Below are 20,078 nucleotides of genomic sequence, written 5' to 3'. Positions count from 1 at the left end.
AAATTTAGGTAGTCAAGACGAGGGTATTTCACAAAGAAAGCACCTCCCACTCACAATGTCAATCTTAAATATTGAGAATTTGAAGAGCAATATCAACTTGATGCCCTAGCTAATGAAACAGTTTCATTAGGACTTATACTACTCAAACACAAGACTCATACTACTACATATTCAGTTGATATTGCAGTTTATTGCCACAGGAAATGTTAAAAATTTCAAGTGTAACTTCTTTTTCAAAGTGTTTTAAAAAATCACATCAGGGTTGGGTTACATCTCAGTAAGAGTTACATGGGAGGGGCCTCTCCTTTTGCAGATGCGGCTGGTGAGAGCTTATGGAAATCAGCCCTTTTGTAAGGACTGTGTGTAGAAAAAGAGTCAGTGGGCTCTGACTGAGAGCCTGAAGGACTTTCTAGTGAAGTACATGAGAATGAACTTTATGATGTCTGCATTTAATACTTTTCAAGGCCTTTCCCCCTTTTTTGTGTTTGGAATAGGTGGTCCTGTCTGATGAGGTGGCATGGGGTGCCTTTGTCTTCCCTTGTAAATTCCGAGAAGGCAGAGGCCTACATTTACTTCTTTGGCTCTTCCACAGCAACTAACATAGTACCTCCAAGTGCTTTACACATACCAGGTTCTCAATAATTCTTAGTAATTGATTATCCCCTCACCGTTTACTTATATGTGCTTTATCTTGCAAACTCAAATAATACATACGGAGGTCAAGTCCAACCTACATTTATAGCATATCCCTTTTAAGTCCATTAGGAACTGTGAACTTGTAAATGTCGTAGGTCCTTAGTTAAAATGTTTATTCAGTTCAACTTAATTCAATAGAGGGCCTTCATGCCCCTGAGCAGTAATGTCCAGGCAGATGAATATCAGCCTGAGAGGAGGCAGCCAGGAGATGCTAAGGGGTGCTGGCTTAGCTCTGGCCTCTCCCCTTCCAGGCCTGCTCCCTGTCTAGGGAGTGAATCTCTGCCAGTCTCTCACCTTCCACTTTCGTAATGATGGTCAGGTAGGGAGAGGGGAAGTGGGCATGGTGGACAAGGCCTTCTGGGTCCCTTTTGTGGCTTCAGAAGACGAGATTTCAGTTACAGCTTGCTGCTTTTCTCAATGTGTGTATTTGTGCAACGGGTGAAGGCCCTGAGAATGCACAGATGAATGAATAAGTGTCCTCCAAATGTGAGGTGAGGTGTGTGTACTAGGTAAGTGTGCACAGTTAGGAATGATTGGTATCTCTAGGTGTGATCAGGAGTGGTGGGTCTGTGCCCCTCTGACTCTGGGCATCTCTGGTGTGCACATATGTGCAGTGATTATAGATGCAAGTGTGAACACCCTCCCATATGAACCCTTGTGAGCTCTCACTGAGCCCACAGAATCAGAGGTTCTTAACTTGTCCCATAGGGACAAGGAGAGGTCATTTAGCAATGTTAGGATGGGAGTTCCTAATTAACACCCCAGTTCTGAGCTTATAAATTGGCATTTTAAAAAGTATTTCATTACCTTTGCCTATGATAGGTTCCCCCCCAAACTTCAACGTAACTACTTATATATGCTTAATTGAAAGTAACAAAAAATGAGCATGTCTTTTGGAGCCTGCCAGCAAGGCCAGCTCACTGTGCCATCAGGACCAGAGACTGACCTGTGGATATGTCTGTGCAGGTCGCAAGAGTGGAGCCTGGGACTCCAAGTCAACTTCTTTACCTGCTGCGCCATCCCCACTGCCCAGGGCCGGGTAAGTTCCTGTTGCAGAGAAGCAACTTTCTGTGATTTAAGTGACTGGTCTCTATCACTGCTGTGAGCAGCCTGCCTGGAACCCACAAAGGAGTCCTGCCTGAGTATCTGGGGGCCAAAGTGGGGCAGGTGTCTTTCTGCTATTTCCATCCAGAAGAGCACACGTGCCCAAGCTCAGATGCAGGCACACCTAACATTACAATAGCTGTGCTTCTGGAGTGTGGAAATGAGACCCTCCTGCCCTACTCATCTCCACATCCAAGGCATGCTTCAAGTTGGACTTCGGGTGCCCCTGCTGACATCAAAAGCTAGTAGTCTTTCCTCCCATGAGCTGTCAGTTAAATCTTGAGCTCACTGACTTGTGCTCCACAAAACAGAAGGTCCAGAGCTTGAATAATTTTAAGACTCACAAGCAGGTTTCATTCCTACTTTCTATTCCTTGGCTAACTCTTCCAAGTAGTTAGTGATCTGTAAACAAATATGTACTGTACACAGAGCAGCATGCACTGGATGTTCAGTCAAAGCAACACTGCTAAGGTTCCTTTCAAAATGGAGATCAGAGGATCATTCTTTCTCATTGAATTTAGGAGAACTTTGTAAACTATTGGGTGAGTATTGTAATGTGTTAATACTACAAACAGCGACCCAATAATGTCATATTGGCTCAACAGGCTATTTTAAAAGTACACTTAAATCTGTCCAAGGCTGGCCTGCATGGTTACAGTCTTAATTCTGCCTTTGAGTTAAGCAAATGAGCTTTTAATTTCAGGGGTTTATTAAGCAAAACTCTGCACACCTCTCTTGGCTCAGTTTTATGACTTCAGACAAGTTACTTAGTCTCCTAATCTCTAAAATGTAATAAAAATACCCATTTAAAAAGGACAGTGTGAGGTTTAAATAACATGTGAATAGTCTAACCCAATAATAGGTGTCTTAGAGGCACTTGGGAATTGTTAGTATCCTTCCCCCAATCTTCCAGCTTTCAGCCAAAACAAAGTGAGAGATGGAGAGAAAGCCAGTATTTAGAATAAACGCAGAAGACAATTATAAAGCCTTAGCTTCCCTGGTGGCTCAGATGGTAAAGAATCTGCCTGTAATGCAGACCTGGGTTTGATCCCTGGATTGGGACGATCCCTTGGAGGAGGGCATGGCAACCTACTCCAGTATTCTTGCCTGGAGAATCCCCACGGACAGGTGAGCCTGGCAAGCTACAGTCCATGGGGTCACAAAGACTCGGAAATGACTGAGCAACTAAGCACATTGTGCAACATTAGAGTCCAATCTCTACTGAACTAAGACAAACTGGTATGTTAGCTCATGTAAGAACCCTCAGGACCAGAGGTCACAGTGGTTTTCAAACATGTCATTTGTCTTGGGTTTATCTGTTTGGAGTGAAATTCTAGGCAGACGTCCAGTAGAGAGGAGTCACCAGAAGCTGGAGGGACACTGCGTGGGGAGGCGCTGGCTGCAAACACATCTGCTGGGCCACCCTCACGTCTTCACCCTCCTTCCCCCCACAGCAGCCCTGAGGTGCTGTCGGGGGAAGGGAGGGATCTGCATGTACCTTTGAAAATACTGTTTGTGGTCCTTACGTTACAGATGAGGAAACTAAAGCTCAGACTGGCCCTCACAGCCAAGAGAGAGGCCTTAGGTCACAGGGTGATTAGTTGTAGAACTGGAACAAGAGCTCAGTTATCTTGACTCCCTGGCAACTGGCTCTCCTGTATATCCCCATTAACCCCATGGCCATCTGTCAGCGGATGCTCTCTGAGGTTCAGAAGATCATGACTGAATCCTGTTTCTGCCCCTCTCTGCCCTTCATGGATCATCTTCTTACACACTTGTATCACTTTCATTATTCTAGTTTATATTTGAGAGTAAAATGATAAGTCATCAGCTCCTCTTTATCTCTGCTGTGTTTTAACAAAGTCAATCTCTTTTTATCCCCCAGGAAGAAAACAGCTATGCCACTGAAGACAGTGAGTTAATTCTGCATTTAAATGTGCTTCGTATTTCCTGCATTGTTCATTCTTATCTATTTATTTAAAGTTGACAGTGCTTTCAGCTAAGAGGAAACAGCAATCTTGCTGCTGCCTGGACAGTCCAAGAGAATCTTGGAATCCTCGTTTAGGCAGGGAAGATGGGAGGGTCCCATCTTCCAAGAAGCGTGTGGCTTCACTGAGTTAAGTAGTTGCAGAGGCCAGGCTCCCTGCCTCCTGTGACCTCTGCCTTCCCCTTGGGAGGCCCTGGGTCTGCTTCCCCACCCGCTGGTCTGGGAGCTAATGACCGACAACTGTACATCAGGCACACAGCCCTGACTACACTCATATTCTGGCCAGAACGTGGGGAACCTGAGCCAGCCCACTATTTAAGGAAGCCCATCATGACCTAGTATCTTCACTGTAGCCTGACATTTACAACCACAAACACCAAGATGGTGGGGTTCTGAGACCTCAGCCAGATGCCAGATTTCCACTGCACAGGCGCTACTGCCCAGCAGCTGCTGGGGGCCATGCCTTCTACCAGCCTTGCTGACAGACTGTCACCAAAGTGACACCGCTCCTTCTATGACACACTTCTGGTCCATCATCACTTGATGCAAAGGTTGAGCTGGGGACTGTGTGTCTTTAATGGTTGTTCTTGTCATTGAAAGAAAAGCCATGCATCAAAGAAATATTCTCCCCAGTATTTATTTTAATAGTATTGTTTTGACTTTTATTTCCACATACCACTGTATTGAAGATCCTTACCCTTTTTTTTTATTAATAGACTCCAGTTGCCTCTCAACAGAATGCCTCAAGTGTTTGCGAAGGTAAATCTATATTACTTTGATGGAAGAACATGTCCTCTAAAAGTTATTTTGATTAAAAATTTGTATACAAATATATTTCTAAATTTCTTTCATTATTTATAAGGCAATTGTAAACATAAAACTCAATTTTTAAACAGAACAGTCTTTACTTTGCCACGAGTATTGAGTAGCAAAGCTGATCAGGACCTGGGCTTGCCAAGCTACATCTGTGCAGTAGACTACAGTCGACATGCCTCAAACCTGCCTGTCTGTAGACAGATATGACTTGCCAGAAACTGTACCACAACCTTACATAGGTGTGCAGACTGATTTAGAACCATTCATATGTCTCAGAATTAATGGCTAAGTTAAGTAATGAAAATTTTAAAAATCTGTTTGTTTGAACAAGTTCTTGTGCTAAGTTTTCAAAACAATGTTTCCTGAGTTCAAATAGCTATCTTCTTAGTACACCTTCAGATGCTTCCTTTCCTTGATCATAACCATGTATACTTTCTATTAGAACTTTCCCATTTAAAAAAAATTTGAATTTGAAAAATACTGGGAGGAAAAAACCCAGAAGAATCATTCATAATCTCAAGACCTAAAACACTACATAGAAACGAAAGTTCTGTACCCATCTAATTCCACACTTGAAGGTACTCAATGTTAAAAGCTACCATTTTCTGAGTTAACATGGGCATACCTGTCTCTGATGATGGGTGGTAGATATTTTCTGAAGGTGCATTATTACTCACCTGTCTGCTTTCATTGCTTCACCGGGTCTTTTCCAGCATTTCCCACATCTTTCCTCCAGACTCTTTTCCTGTTGTCTTGCTTTCTTCTGCCTTTCCTTTGATGCTTTTGGCTTGCTATCCTTCCATTCCTTATAGTCCTCCATGCCTGCTGAGCAGGGAGTTGGAGTGATAGTGAAGGCTTAGGGTGAGCCTCTACAGGAAGTAAATACAACTCTGAGCAAACTTCATGGCTTCAGAGCTTCTTGGTGAAAGACTTGCTCATGGGAAGACATTTGACCAAACTCAGTTCTTCTCAGTTGATACTGGGTTTGGGCATGGGGATAGACATTTCTCTCTAATCCTAATATGATCATTTTCTTAATGCAGAAAAACCTATACCTGCTGAACGCCACCGGGGATCTAGTCACAGACAAGAAAATATGCAGTCACCGGTGTTTCCTCCTCCTGCCCCGAAGTAAGAATCTTTTCCTTTAAAAATAAGTTTCTTTAACACCTGCATTGTCATACTGCACAGAAACACTGGCTTATAGTGATCAGTAAAGATTTAGTAGTTCATTGCTTTGCAATTAAATTTTTAAAAAATGCTAAGTAGGCAACAACTTTAAAAGAACTGCTTAGAATCACAGAGACTTAACTAATATTTCGGTTAATGATTGGACTGACGTCAAATCTAACACAAGCTAAGCCTCCTTCTTTCAAAGAAACTAAAGGGAATAATCCTACTTCTCTTGAACGTTGTAGTGCCTCTCCTGTCTTTAAATATGTTTTATTGGTTCTTCCTATTGATCCTTTGTGATGCACCTGTTCTGAGTATCTTCAGTGCAAACAAAAAGTCAAACTTATTCATCTTCTGCATTGCCCTTTAATTAATCTGAATTTCTTCTTTTCAGGGCAGTTCATCAAAAACCTATACCTCTGCCAAGTAAGTACAATGAAGGCATGAAGAGCAATATCAAGTATTGTGTGAGCTGGCTCTTCATGTCTCCACCCAGGGGTCCAGGGAAATACTGCCTCTTCCAGTGGAGTGTCTTAGTATCCTCTCCAGTTTGTTTCCTCATCTGTAAAATGGGGCCAAGAATACTTATTTCATAGAGATGTTCGGAAAAGTAAATAGATTTGGGATCATTCTTACTTTTTCCTTTTTTAGTTTCGATTATTTTACTGATCATCATTTATTTTTTATTTTCACAACAACAATATAACTATTTTCAAAATAAGATGATTAAGTAAAACAACATGTTGTGCCTGGTACATAGAAGGTTTTCAATAAATGATATTTAAATTAAATCTAAAATACCTTTTAATGATTATAAAATGTATCTATAAAAGGTACCCTGAAAAGAAGATTTAGCAAATATCTGAATAATTTTCCCAAGGCAAATAATACAATACCCTAAAAATATATGAAGTCAGGCTCACAGAACACAATTACCCAAACCTCAATTTGCTTTCTACTTAATGTAGGAAAAAAAATGAAAACACAAAACAAAACCCTTCCTGACATGAATAATTTGAAAAATATTCCAAAGTATTCAAGATCTGTTACATTTAAATAAAGAGAATAATTATTGTAAACAATAATTTTGTTGTTTTGTAAACAAAATGTACATGTGTTTAAATAAACATAAATCTGTTTACTAGGTTTTAACTGGATGTTGATTCATCTTAAATAAATGAAACAAAATATAACTTTTCTAAAATTCTGAATGCAAGTGAAATGGTGTAGTTATAGAATTTTTTTTTTTACTATGTAAAGTTTTATTATACCCTTTGCTGTTTTTTAACCCAAATCATTCTTTCAATTGACAAATACTTATTGACCATCTGCCATATGCCAGGCACTATTCTAGATACTCAACATTCAGAAAACTAAGATCATGTCATCCGGTCCCATCACTTCATGGCAAAAGATGGGGAAACAATGGAAACAGTGAGAGACTTTATTTTGGGGGGCTCCACAATCACTGTAGATGGTGACTGCAGTCATGAAATTAAAAGACACTTGGTCCTTGAAAGAAAAGTTATGACCAACCTAGACAGTATATTAAAAAGCAGAGACATTACTTTGCCAACAAAGGTCTGTCTAGTCAAGGCTATGGTTTTTCCAGTAGTCATTATGGATGTGAGAGTTGGACTATAAAGAAAGCTGAGCACTGAAGAATTGATGCTTTTGAACTGTGGTGTTGGAGAAGACTCTTGAGAGTCCCTTGGACTACAAGGAGATCTGACCAGTCCATCCCAAAGGAAATAAGTCCTGAATATTCATTGGAAGGACTGATGCTGAAGCTGAAACTCCAATTCTTTGGCCACCTGATATGAAGAACTGACTCATTTGAAAAGACCCTGATGCTGGGAAAGATTGAAGGCAAGAGGAGAAGGGGATGACAGGGGATGAGATGGTTGGATGGCATCACCGACTCAATGGACATGAGTTTGAGTAAACTCTGGGCGTTGGTGATAGACAGGGAGGCCTAGTGTGCTGTAGTTCGTAGGGTTGCAAAGAGTCGGACATGACTGAGCGACTGAACTGAACTGATTCTAGACATAGGGGCTACAGCAGTGAGCAAAACAAATGAGTCCCTCCCTTATGGAGCTTCTATTCTACTGGAGGAGATAGGAAAAATAAACAACTAGATAAGTCATATGGTATCAGGTAAATGCTAATGTACCATAAAGAAAAATGAAGCAAAGTGGCAGGGGTTGGGCACAGACAGGATTGGAGGCAGTGAGGGCTACAGTGGCCAGGGAAGACTTGATCTATAAAACATGGTCTGAGAGCTCCTCCTATATAGGGCAGATGTGAGGGGGAAATGAGCTGAGACTTGGAAAACAGAACAGGACTAGCACATATCCAGGGATCAGAAAATATCAGCCTTGAACTCCCTCAGCTGCCCAAACCATGGAAACCCTTAGCCACCTTGTACTATGTACCTTAGAAGCACGTGACCACCTCTTACATTGCTCCCATCTGGGAATATTGTCCCCACCTGTTAGAAGACAGCCTTCCTTCATACCTAACCTTGCTGGGCCTGCCACACTGCTCCCTCCTGTTAACAATGGTGGCTCTTACCTTTGAAAATCCAGGACACTTTTATCTGAAGCACTTGGTTCATCTAATCCTGTTTTTCTTGCAGACTTTCCCTCCTAAGAAAGGATGACTGGTTGCTCTGCTCAAAACCTTAGAGTCACCCATGACTCCTCGCTCGCTTTCCTCACACTCTTTCCAAATGTTCCTTCAAAATATGTTCAGAATCCAATCACTGTTGCCACTCCCATTGATACTATGTACTGCAAGCCACCATCATCTCCTGTCTGGGTTTGCAACACTCAACTGGTCTCCTCTCTTTGTTCTCACCACCTTCTCTCTATTTTCAGCCCTGGAGCCAGAGTGACCTATTAAAAGACAGGCAGACAATTTTACTATTCTATTCAAAACCCTCCAAAAGCTTCCCATGCCATGTTCGTTAAAGCTTAAGTCATGTTAAGTGTCCCAGGGGTCCCACAAACTTTGCCCCTTCCCCACCTCCTGTCTGACTTCATTTCTTATTCTTCTCCCCTTTTCTCACTGTATTCCAGGCACAGTGGCTCCCTCTCTATTCCTCAAATTTGCCAGGCCCTTGCATTCACTGTTTCCTATACCTGGAACATCCTTCCCTGAGATATACGCATGCCTCCTCCCTTTCCAACTGCAGATCTTACCCAAGTGTCACCTCAGTGAGGTCTCCCTGACTTGTCTATATAAACACACTACTTGCCCAAAACTATCCGCCACCCGCTCCCCTGTCTATTCTTCATAGCACTTATGTCTCTATAATATTATATGTATGTTTACTTATGTCTTTATTGCCTATCTCACTCCATTAAAGTTTAAGCTCGAGGAAGGAGAGATATTTTGTTGTTTTGTTGACTACTGTATATTCCCAAAGCTTTTGAATGAATAAATACAGCCAAGTATTTTCTCCATTTCATGTCTTCACATTTACATGGAGTTTGTACTTAAGGCAGCAATTCTCAATCATTTTGACCTCAGGACCATTCTAACACTCTTAAAAGCATTGCAGACCCAAAGAACTAGGGTTTATGTGTTTCTTTCTAGTAATATTTAACATATTAATTTAAAGATATTTAAAGATTTTATTAACCCATTTAAAAAATATTAAACTCATTACATGTTAATGTAATGTAATAAGTAACATATTTCTATGAAAAAATTATATTAAAAAAAAAACGATTTAGTGAAAAGAGTGGCGTCGCTTTACACTTTTAAAATTTCTTAAATGCCTACAGTAACAGAGACAGCCAAATTCTCAAATCTGCATCTACATTAAACCTGTTACAGTATGTTTTACTGGTTGAAGTATATGAAGAAAATTGGGCTTCACAGAGATACGTATTTAGAAAAGACCTTGCAAATCCCCTGAAAGAATCTTGGGGATCCCCAGGGTGCTCAGGCCACACTTTGAGAAGCACTACCCTTAAGGATTTTTTGGTGTGTGTGATTTTTCATGTTGTGATTTTTCAGAGTGTGTGCTCCTTGCAGCACCCAGCGCAATGCTGATGTACAGGCATAGTAACTGATCGAGATATAACAGGATCCACTGACTTTTCAAATCCCTTTCAGGATTTCCAGAAGGGGGAAGCCCAACCGTGGATGGCCCACTACCCAGCTTTTCATCTAACTCCAGTTTGTCAGAACAGGTATGACATGAACTCATAAACTGCAGGAAAGGGAATGCCTTCTTATAAGAGAGATTTGGAAGTGAAACTTGAGAACAGATTCTATTTTAAGTTGGCTTGTGAGTTGTCATTTGCTGATGGGTACAGAATACATTTTTTCCCCCAATTGTTAAGACCTTGCTCCATTTATTCTAATTTGTATTCTGGATGCCATAAATAACCATTGGTGCTTCTTCAAAACTAGCAAAGAAGTGTGCTGTTTTTATTGTTCTCCCTCTCACATAGATTCTATTTAAACTATGTAATTTTCTCAGAATAGATCTGTGGAGGCATATGATATTAAAACACATAAAATAGCAGTTTTAAAAAAAGACAGAGAAAGGGCAAGTCTCTAAGCTTTCTCAAATTTAAAATAAGGATGATGGCAGGTATTTATCTTGCCTTCAAAGTGGTAATAAGAATCAAATAAGATAATATTTATAAACGTGCTTTGTAAATTACAGAACAGTCCATAAAGCACAATAAGATCATAATAGAAAGGGAGACGGTAACTTATTTAGGAGAAAGGAATAAATGGTTCAGGAATCTGGCAGGACTTAGTTCTTTTGTTCAAGTATTAAGTCCAGCCCCTAAGGTCAAATGGGAAAATTATGTAATCCTTGCAGCTGAGCAAAAGAAGCATAAAACTCATTTTCAGATTACTCACCCAAATGTAGTTAGGTCTTTCTGGTGATGCAAACTTTGTTTCTAGTGCCCAGAAACTACAGTGTCATTGAAGTGCCATCTCATGCTTAACAATGCCTTCTCATTCACAGGAAGCTGATGTTCACTGTAAACCGTGGTATGCTGGTGCCTGTGATCGAAAGTCGGCCGAAGAGGCATTATACAGATCAAACAAGGTTTGACTGTTTTAAATCTCGTATTCTGTCCTCAGCCTATATTGGCACAGTTGTCACCCTGATAATGTGTGCTTGTCCGACTCTCTGCAACCCCATGGACTGCCACGTTCCTCTGTCCATGGGGATTCTCCAGGCAAGAATACTGGAGTGGGTTGCCATGCCCTCCTTATAATTAATTTCTTCTTCATTTCTGATATAGTTTTGCTTTCTCTTCAACTTCTTTCCTGAGTTTAATCAAGTCATTGTATTTTTCCTTGCTGTTTTTTGTCCACTTTTTGTTCATAATTTTTGAATTTATGATTCTATAATATTTTTAAAGATATTTAATTAAATTTGGAATGCCATGTTACACTTTTTAAAAACTTTTTATTTTGTGTTGGGGTACAATTGATCAACAAATAATGTGGTAGTTACAGGTGAACAGTGAAGGGACTCAGCCATACATATACATATATGGATACATATACATGTATCCGTTCTCACCCAAACTCCCCACCCATCCAGGCTGCCGCATAACACTAAGCAGAGTTCCACTTGCCATCAGTTGAAATGTTTTGGTTCCCAATGTCTGCTTTCTTCTTATAGTGCTTTTGAATGGAATTTGTCTGATATGTTTTATTATTCATAGGTAACTTGTGAACATGGCTCCTAGTTCAAGAGTGCTCCTTAGATTTGACCTTAATGTGTCCCTTCACACATTTCCAGATCCTAGTCTCTTCAGTGCCTCAAAAAGTTAGCACTGACCTCATTCAGAGTTTTCTATAAGTATATATTTTACTGAAGTATTTTCTTAGAAAATAAAACACGTTCTAATCAGTAACAAAAATCATATACTTAAATAATTACCTTTTGAATATAATATAGGTATTTTCATAAACTGATTTTTAACCTATGGAAATACAAGTAACACTAATCTTAATTATTCTTTTAATAAACAGGATGGATCATTTCTTATTCGGAAGAGCTCTGGCCATGATTCCAAACAGCCATATACATTAGTTGTATTTTTTAATAAGAGAGTATATAATATCCCTGTGCGATTTATTGAAGCAACAAAACAGTATGCTTTGGGCCGAAAGAAAACTGGTGAAGAGGTCAGTAATTTCTCTTCTAATCCAATACGTCTGTAAAAGGCTTAAAGGTGGATGCAGGAGCTGTCCTTTTTAGTGGTCCTGAAATACTCTCAGATAATATTTTGAGCTCTTAGAGGGGCTTTGGACTTCCTTGTCCTGCTAGAAAACTCTGGTAAACAATGATTCTTCTTGGCTTAAAGAATCTTCATCCCTATCCCAGAATGAATACATCAGAGTGTCACCCCTCTCCCCAGGTATCTGGCCTATGAATATTAAAATAAACACATATTATTATACTAGCATCTAGAAGTATGACAGTCCTTTAGAACATTTACTTAAATTGTCTATAGTAAAAAGATTATTTGTCACAGATACTGAAAATTTGAATTGAAAAATGAAAACTTTGGTTATATGATATGAAGCATGTGGATATCTTAAAAAGTCTGTTTGTGTTGAGTATTTTGGGGTAGAAAAAGTAACTACATGATTAACTTTTTTGCAACTTTTTTTCAGCACTATGTGGCTACATATTGAGTATTTTATTGCTTTGATATATTTGCTTTATTTTATTGATCATGGATTTTGAGTTATCAAACACATTTTTCGGTCCATGTGTGAATATTTCAAATACACTGAGTTTAATGTAGACAGAAAAAAGGGCTTCCCTTATAGCTCAGTTGGTAAAGAATCTGCCTGCAGTGCAGGAGACCTGGGTTCAATCCCTGGGTTGGGAAGATACCCTGGAGAAGGAAATGGCAACCCACTCCAGTGCCCTTGCCTGGAAAATCTCATGGACAGAGGAGCCTGGTGGGTTGTAGTCCATGGGGTCACAAAGAGTCGGGCACGACTGAGCGACTAAGACAAGGGGAAACTGCAACTAAGTTATTCTCAATTCTTTATTCAATTAAATCAGAAATATGTGTATAAGCCTATATCTTAAATATGGGATATTAAAAGTATTTTAAATAACAAAAATATCACAAAAAGGCCTCAACTCCACTCCTTACTTCAAATATTTCAACTCAGCTCAACCCCCTACTTCAAATATTTCAATCCCCAAACTGTAACAAAGTAGTACTCAAAAATATTCAGAAGAGAATAAGGACAGAGTGAGATGCTTATTTGTGTAAACATAGCAACTCTCTCCCGTATTTCCTGGGTTCAGAACACACGTTTTCATTTGGAATTCACTGCAAAGAGGTTGTGCTATTTCATTTCTTGGTTTGTTAGTCCATCAATTTAACCTCCAGCTGTATTCAGTTTAACAATATGGTGTGCCAAACAAACAGAATGAATGTCTTTATGAGTATCATAAAAAATTCACTGGCAAGTACAAGAGGGGGAAATGACTGAAGAGAAAGTAAGAAATAAAGACTAAAGGTACTTGAAAGTCTCTGTCTCTTACCTCTCCTCCCTGACCAAGTATTCAGAAGCCAGTTATCTAGAAAACAACTGGTGTTTCATTTGAAAAATTGACTAGTATTCTGAATATTTATTTAATATATAATATTTGGAAGTTATCCAAATAATTAATGAAGGCTTTTAAACATTTTTTATTCTAGATGTTTATCTTTATATGAAAAACTAAAAGAAAATCAATTGATGATTATTGCTAAATTACATAGCAGTGTTGCAAAACAATGATCACTTTTTAAAAAATGACCCTTAAAGGCTTTATTTGATAATTGTGAGCTTGTAACACTTTTGTATAATTGATGCATATCATTTCATGGTCTGTGTTACATTTATTATATCCTTCATTTAAAACACTGACTACTTTTCAGAAAAATATTGTGATAGCCTTAAATTAAAACCAATAGATGATAGAAATTAATATACAGAAAAATAAGTATGTATAGTAAGAGCCTAGCATGAAATTCCATTATTAATTAGACACTAATTGAGCTCTAAATTTATTAGGAGCTAAAGCAAAAATGGGTATATGAGGGTTTATAAAGTTTTTCTTACTTGTTAAAAAAAAACAACACAAAAACAAACATGAATTAATCTGGGAAATAATTATCTTGACACTAAATTCTAAGATTAATTTATTACATCAGTCCTTGTATCTAAGACATGCAACATAACAGACAGTCTATGTTTTATATAGACAGAAATTCAATGTATGACAGCTTTATACTTGACGCTAAATAAAAAACAAAATATTAAAACATAACAAAGTAATTTCTCTAAGTAGTTATACTAATTGAGGATGTCAGTTGTGTTTTTAATCTTGTTGAATGGCCAGGGTCTGACACCTCAAAGGTTGTGACCTCTGTTAATTTAGACTTTTTTGGATAAAATGTCAGCTGGGAATAGTAACTTTGACTAACTTGAAAGAGTGGGAGAATACGGGAGTAGTGGCGCTCAAGGTTAATATAACTTCCAATGCATAATTCATCTGTGTTTTCTTGTTCTAGTACTTTGGAAGTGTTGCTGAAATCATCAAGAATCATCAACACAACCCCCTGGTTCTTATTGACAGTCAGAATAACACAAAAGATTCCACAAGACTGAAATATGCAGTTAAAGTTTCGTAAATTAAAAAACATTTTTAAAAGGAAGTCAACATCATTGCTTCAGATATTTTCCCTACTTCCGCTTTTAAGGAAAAAGCCCCCAAGGCTCATATTTTGGATTATGAATCATCCAGTAATAAAACAGATGAGGAAGCTGTGGATTTCCTTATAAGAAGCTCACAAGGACTTGTTCTATTGCCTGAACTGAAGAACTGTTAATACCTGGTGAGGCTGAGAATATGCTAGCAATATTCTCCAAATAAATGTCTTTATTAAAAAAAAAAAAGGCGTAAAGTATTTTCAGTCATGTAAGAAAATAACACTTTACTTCCGAAATAATAAAATGATATTCTTGGATAAAACAAAGCTGCTAAAAATTTAGGCCACCACAATAGTCCTGGTGCACTAATGTAACTAGGGTGTCTACTGTCAGTGCTTGACAATTATGTCCTGGTTAAAATTTTAATATGTAGAAAATAAAATAATAATGTATGATATTCATAAGTACAGATAAGGGGGATGTAATGATTCCTTTGTGTGTGTGTGTGTGTTAGTTTCTCAGCTGTGTCTGACTCTTTGCAACCTCATGGTCTGTCCATGGAATTCTCCAGGCAAGAAAACTGGAGTTGGTTGCCATTCCCTTCCCCTTTTTGTGAGCTCAAGGCTAATATAAGTTCCAACAAGAGATGTATACAGATACAGACTTTCTACAAGTTAATTCTATAACTACATATAATTGAAAAGTAAAATAACTGACATGAAAAATTCACTAGAGGGGCTCAGCAACAGATCTGAGCAGGCAGAAGAAAGAATCCATGAGCTTAAAGATAAATCAATTAACATTGTCTATACTGAGTTGTGGATGTGACTGGTGATAGAAGCAAGGTCCGATGCTGTAAAGAGCAATACTGCATAGGAACCTGGAATGTTAGGTCCATGAATCAGGCAAATTGGAAGTGGTCAAACAGGAGATGGCAAGAGTGAAGTTTGACATTCTATGAAGCAGCAAACTAAAATGGACTGGAATGGGTGAATTTAACTCAGATGACCATTATATCTACTACTGTGGGCAGGAATCCCTTAGAAGAAATGGAGAGGCCATCATAGTCAACAAAAAAGTCCAAAATGCAGTACTTGGATACAATCTCAAAAACGACAGAATGATCTCTGTTCATCTCCAAGGCAAACCACTCAATATCACAGTAATCCAAGCCAGTACTGCCACAACCAGTAATGCTGAAGAAGCTGAAGTTGAACGGTTCTAGGAAGACCTACAAGACCTTTTAGAACTAACACCCAAAAAAGATATCCTTTTCATTATAGGGGACTGGAATGCAAAAGTAAGAAGACAAGAAACACCTGGAGTAACAGGCAAATTTGGCCTTGGAGTACGGAATGAAGCAGTGCAAAGGCTAATAGAGTTTTGCCAAGAGAACACACTGGTCATAGAAAACAGCCTCTTCCAACAACACAAGAGGAGACTACACATGGATATCACCAGATGGTAAACACCGAAATCAGATTGATTATATTCTTTGCAGCCAAAAATGGAGAATCTCTATACAGTCAGCAAAAACAAGATGAGGAGCTGACTGTGGCTCAGCTCATGAACTCCTTATTACCAAATTCAGACTTAAACTGAAGAAAGTAGGGGTAACCACTAGACCATTCAGGTATGATATAAATCAAATCCCTTATGACTATACAGTGGAAGTGAGAAATAGATTTAAGGGACTAGATCTGCTAGACAGAGTGCCTGATGAACTATGGATGGAGGTTCGTGACATTGTACAGGAGACAGGGATCAAGACCATCCCCATGGAAAAGAAATGCAAAAAGGCAAAATGGTTGTCTGAGGAGGCCTTACAAATAGTTGTGAAATGAAGAGCAGTGAAAAGCAAAGGAGAAAAGGAAAGATATTCCCATTTGAATGCAGAGTTCCAAAGAATAGCCAGGATAGATAAGAAAGCCTTTCTCAGTGATCAATGCAAAGAAATAGAGGAAAACAACAGAATGGGAAAGACTAGAGATCTCTTCAAGAAAATTAGAGATACCAAGGGAATATTTCACGCAAAGATGGTTCGATAAAGGACAGAAATGGTATGGACCTAACAGAAGCAGAAGATACTAAGAAGAGGTGACAAGAATACACAGAGGAACTGTACAAAAAAGATCTTCATGACCCAGATAATCATGATGGTGTGATCACTCACCTAGAGCCAGACATCCTGTAATGTGAAGTCAAGTGGGCCTTAGAAAGCATCACTACGAACAAAGCTAGTGGATGTGATAGAAATCCAGTTGAGCTATTTCAAATCCTGAAAGATGATGCTGTGAAAGTGCTGCACGCAATATGCCAGCAAATTTGGAAAACTCGGCAGTGGCCACAGGACTGGAAAAGGTCAGTTTTCATTCCAATTCCAAGAAAGGCAATCCCAAAGAATGCTCAAACTACCGCACAATTGTACTCATCTCACATGCTAGTAAAGTAATGCTCAAAATTCTCCAAGCCAGGCTTCAGCAATACGTGAACCAAGGACTTCCAGATGTTCAAGCTGGTTTTAGAAAAGGCAGAGGAACCAGAGATCAAATTGTGAATATCTGCTGGATCATCGAAAAAGCAAGAGAGTTCCAGAAAAAATCTATTTCTGCTTTATTGACTACATGAAAGCCTTCGACTGTATGGATCACAATAAACTGTGGAAAATTCTGAAAGAGATGGGAATACCAGACCACCTGACCTGCCTCTTAAGAAACCTGTATGCAGGTCAGGAAGCAACAGTTAGAACTGGACATGGAACAACAGACTGGTTCCAAATAGGAAAAGGAGTACATCAAGGCTATATATTGTCATCCTGCTTATTTAACTTATATGCAGAGTACATCATGAGAAGCACTGGGCTGGAAGAAGCACATGCTGGAATCAAGATTTCCAGGGGAAATATCAATAACCTCAGATATGCAGATGACACCACCCTTATGGCAGAAAGTGAAGAGTAACTAAAAAGCCTCTTGATGAAAGTGAAAGAGGAGAGTGAAAAAGCTGGCTTAAAGCTCAACATTCAGAAAACTAAGATCATGGCATCTGGTCACATCACCTCGTGGGAAATAGATGGGGAGACAGTGGAAAGTGTCAGACTTTATTTTTTGGGGCTCCAAAATCACTGCAGATGGTGACTGCAGCCATGAAATTAAAAGACGCTTACTCCTTGGAAGGAAAGTTATGAACAACCTGGATAGCATATTAAAAAGCAGAGACATTACTTTGCCAACAAAGGTCCATCTGGTCAAGGCTATGGTTTTTCCAATGGTCATGTATGGATGTGAGAGTTGGGACGGTGAAGAAAGCTGAGCACCGAAACATTGATGCTTTTGAACTGTGTTGTTGGAGAAGACTTTGGAGAGTCCCTTGGACTGCAAGGAGATCAAACCAGTCCATCCTAAAGGAGATGGTCCTGGATGTTCATTGGAAGGACTGATGCTGAAGCTGAAACTACAGTACTTTGGCCACCTCATGCGAAGAGTTGATTCATTGGAAAAGACCCTGATGCGGGGAGGGCTTGGAGGCAGGAGGAGAACGGGATGACAGAGGATGAGATGGCTGGATGGCATCACCGACTTGATAGGCATGAGTTTGAGTAAACTCCAGGAGTTGGTGACAGACAGGGAGGCCTGGTGTGCTGCAATTCATGGGGTTGCAAAGAGTTGGACACGACTGAACGACTGAACTGAACTGATACTGAGGAAGAGAAAGATAAAAAGAGAGAGAGAAATGAACAGAGCTTTAGAGACCTCTGGAACACTATCAAGCATAGTAGTATATTAAAAATGTGAGTCTCAGAAGGAGAGAAGAAAAAGCGTCAGAAAGAATATTTGAATAATAAAAACTCCCCTAATTTGATTTAAAAAAAAAAATTGGTCTACCAACCCAAAAAGCTTCATGAATTTCAAATAGGATAAACTGTAAAAACAAGGAAAAAACCAGGAATATCATAATTAAACTATTGGAAAACAGAGAATCCTGAAAGCAGCAAGAGCAAAGTAACTCTTCACATATGAAGGGCTCTCAATAAGATTAACAGCTGATTTCTTGTCAGAAACCATGGAAGCCAAATGGCAGTGAGATAACACAGTCAAAGGTCTGCATAGAAAAAATTGCCACTCAAGGATTCTATATTCAGCGAAACTAGTTTTCAAAATGGAAAAGTTAGCACCTTTTCAGGTAAACATTGCTAGCAGATCTGCTGTCCAAAAAAAATCCTTTGAGTTTAAAGGATACTACTTAGTAATGCAATTCCACACAAAGAAAACACAGAACTGATAAATGTAAATACAAACACCAGCATAGGTAAATATAAAAGACAAAAAAAAACAACTATGTAATTTTTATTTGTAACTTTCCCCCCTTCTAATTTAAAAGAAAAATGCATAAATAATTATAAATCTGCCATGGAGGGCACACAATTTATAAAGCTATAATCTATGACAATAATAGCATTGGAGGTGGAGAGATAAAGCTATATAGAGCAAAGTTTTTAAAAAAATGAAAATTGAAATCAAATCTGTATTAACCCAAACTAGGTGAAACAGATCACTTTAAATGTCTTCCAATAAAAATCTGAGGTATCTCTTTGCCGCATCTACTGCGAGAATGAAGACCATTCTCAGCAATCAGACTGTCGACATCCCAGAAAATGTCGACATTACCTTGAAGGGACGGACAGTTATTGTGAAGGGCCCCAGAGGCACCCTGCGGAGGGACTTCAATCATATCAATGTAGAACTCAGTCTCCTTGGAAAGAAAAAGAAGAGGCTCCGTGTTGACAAATGGTGGGGAAACAGAAAGGAACTGGCCACTGTTCGCACAATCTGTAGCCACGTACAGAACATGATCAAGGGTGTTACACTGGGCTTCCGTTACAAGATGAGGTCGGTGTATGCCCACTTCCCCATCAACGTTGTCATTCAGGAGAATGGTTCTCTTGTGGAAATCCGAAATTTTTTGGGTGAAAAATACATACGCAGGGTTCGAATGAGGCCAGGGGTTGCCTGTTCAGTATCTCAAGCCCAGAAAGATGAGTTGATTCTTGAAGGAAATGACATTGAACTTGTGTCAAATTCAGCTGCTTTGATTCAGCAAGCCACCACAGTTAAAAACAAGGATATCAGAAAATTTTTGGATGGTATCTATGTTTCTGAAAAAGGAACAGTTCAGCAGGCTGATGAATAAGATTTCAGTGATCCTGCTTCAGAAACAAGATAGCAGATGGTTCTGTGGACTCAGTTGTGATATTTTAAAGAGACAATAAAAACTCTTGATTTGAAAAAAAAAAAAAAAAAAATCTGAGGTATCATTTTTCTCTCATTTTTTCACTTGTGATTTTGGTGTCATATCTAAGAAGGCTTTGACTAAACAGTGGTCATAAATCTTATTTCTACAAGATTTAAAGTTTTTGCTTATATTTAGGCTTATAGTCAATTTTTAGTTAATTTTTGTGTATGTGGTGTGACTGCTTTTCTTAATTCTTTTTTCTGTCTGTGCTTCATATTTCAAATCTCTTATTGATCTTCATATTTGCTGATTCTTCTGCCAGTTCAAATCAACTGTTGAGCCTCTATAGTAAAGTTTT

At 38.9% G+C, this 20,078-nt stretch overlaps 2 protein-coding genes across 5 annotated transcripts in view; both read left to right on the top strand.

Annotated features, from left to right (window-relative positions):
• Positions 1-19,161, top strand: part of BLNK (B cell linker) — an 86,100-nt gene extending 66,939 nt beyond the window's left edge. For all 4 annotated transcript variants that reach the window (XM_020883162.2, XM_020883169.2, XM_020883156.2 and 1 more), the window contains 9 exons: positions 1,663-1,735; positions 3,686-3,713; positions 4,504-4,546; positions 5,647-5,734; positions 6,171-6,202; positions 9,902-9,978; positions 10,773-10,856; positions 11,795-11,950; positions 14,350-19,161. In XM_020883162.2, coding sequence (XP_020738821.2) covers positions 1,663-1,735; positions 3,686-3,713; positions 4,504-4,546; positions 5,647-5,734; positions 6,171-6,202; positions 9,902-9,978; positions 10,773-10,856; positions 11,795-11,950; positions 14,350-14,469 — 701 coding nt within the window. In that variant the 3' untranslated portion in view covers positions 14,470-19,161. The remainder of the gene's footprint in view (positions 1-1,662; positions 1,736-3,685; positions 3,714-4,503; positions 4,547-5,646; positions 5,735-6,170; positions 6,203-9,901; positions 9,979-10,772; positions 10,857-11,794; positions 11,951-14,349) is intronic.
• Positions 19,061-19,816, top strand: LOC139035948 (large ribosomal subunit protein uL6). Its single transcript, XM_070469953.1, has one exon. The coding sequence runs from the start codon at positions 19,100-19,102 to the stop codon at positions 19,676-19,678; it is 579 nt and encodes a 192-aa protein (XP_070326054.1). The 5' UTR covers positions 19,061-19,099; the 3' UTR covers positions 19,679-19,816.
• The last annotated feature ends 262 nt before the right edge of the window (positions 19,817-20,078 follow it).

This window comes from Odocoileus virginianus, chromosome 7 (genome assembly GCF_023699985.2).
Source record: "Odocoileus virginianus isolate 20LAN1187 ecotype Illinois chromosome 7, Ovbor_1.2, whole genome shotgun sequence".
Classification (NCBI taxonomy): domain Eukaryota; kingdom Metazoa; phylum Chordata; class Mammalia; order Artiodactyla; family Cervidae; genus Odocoileus; species Odocoileus virginianus.
The sequence above is the reverse complement of the archived record's forward strand: the minus strand, read 5'-3'. Positions and strand labels throughout refer to the sequence as shown.

Coding starts and splice junctions, on each gene's coding strand:
- LOC139035948 (XM_070469953.1), top strand. CDS start 19,100: ATGAAGACCATTCTCAGCAATCAGACTGTCGACATCCCAGAAAATGTC.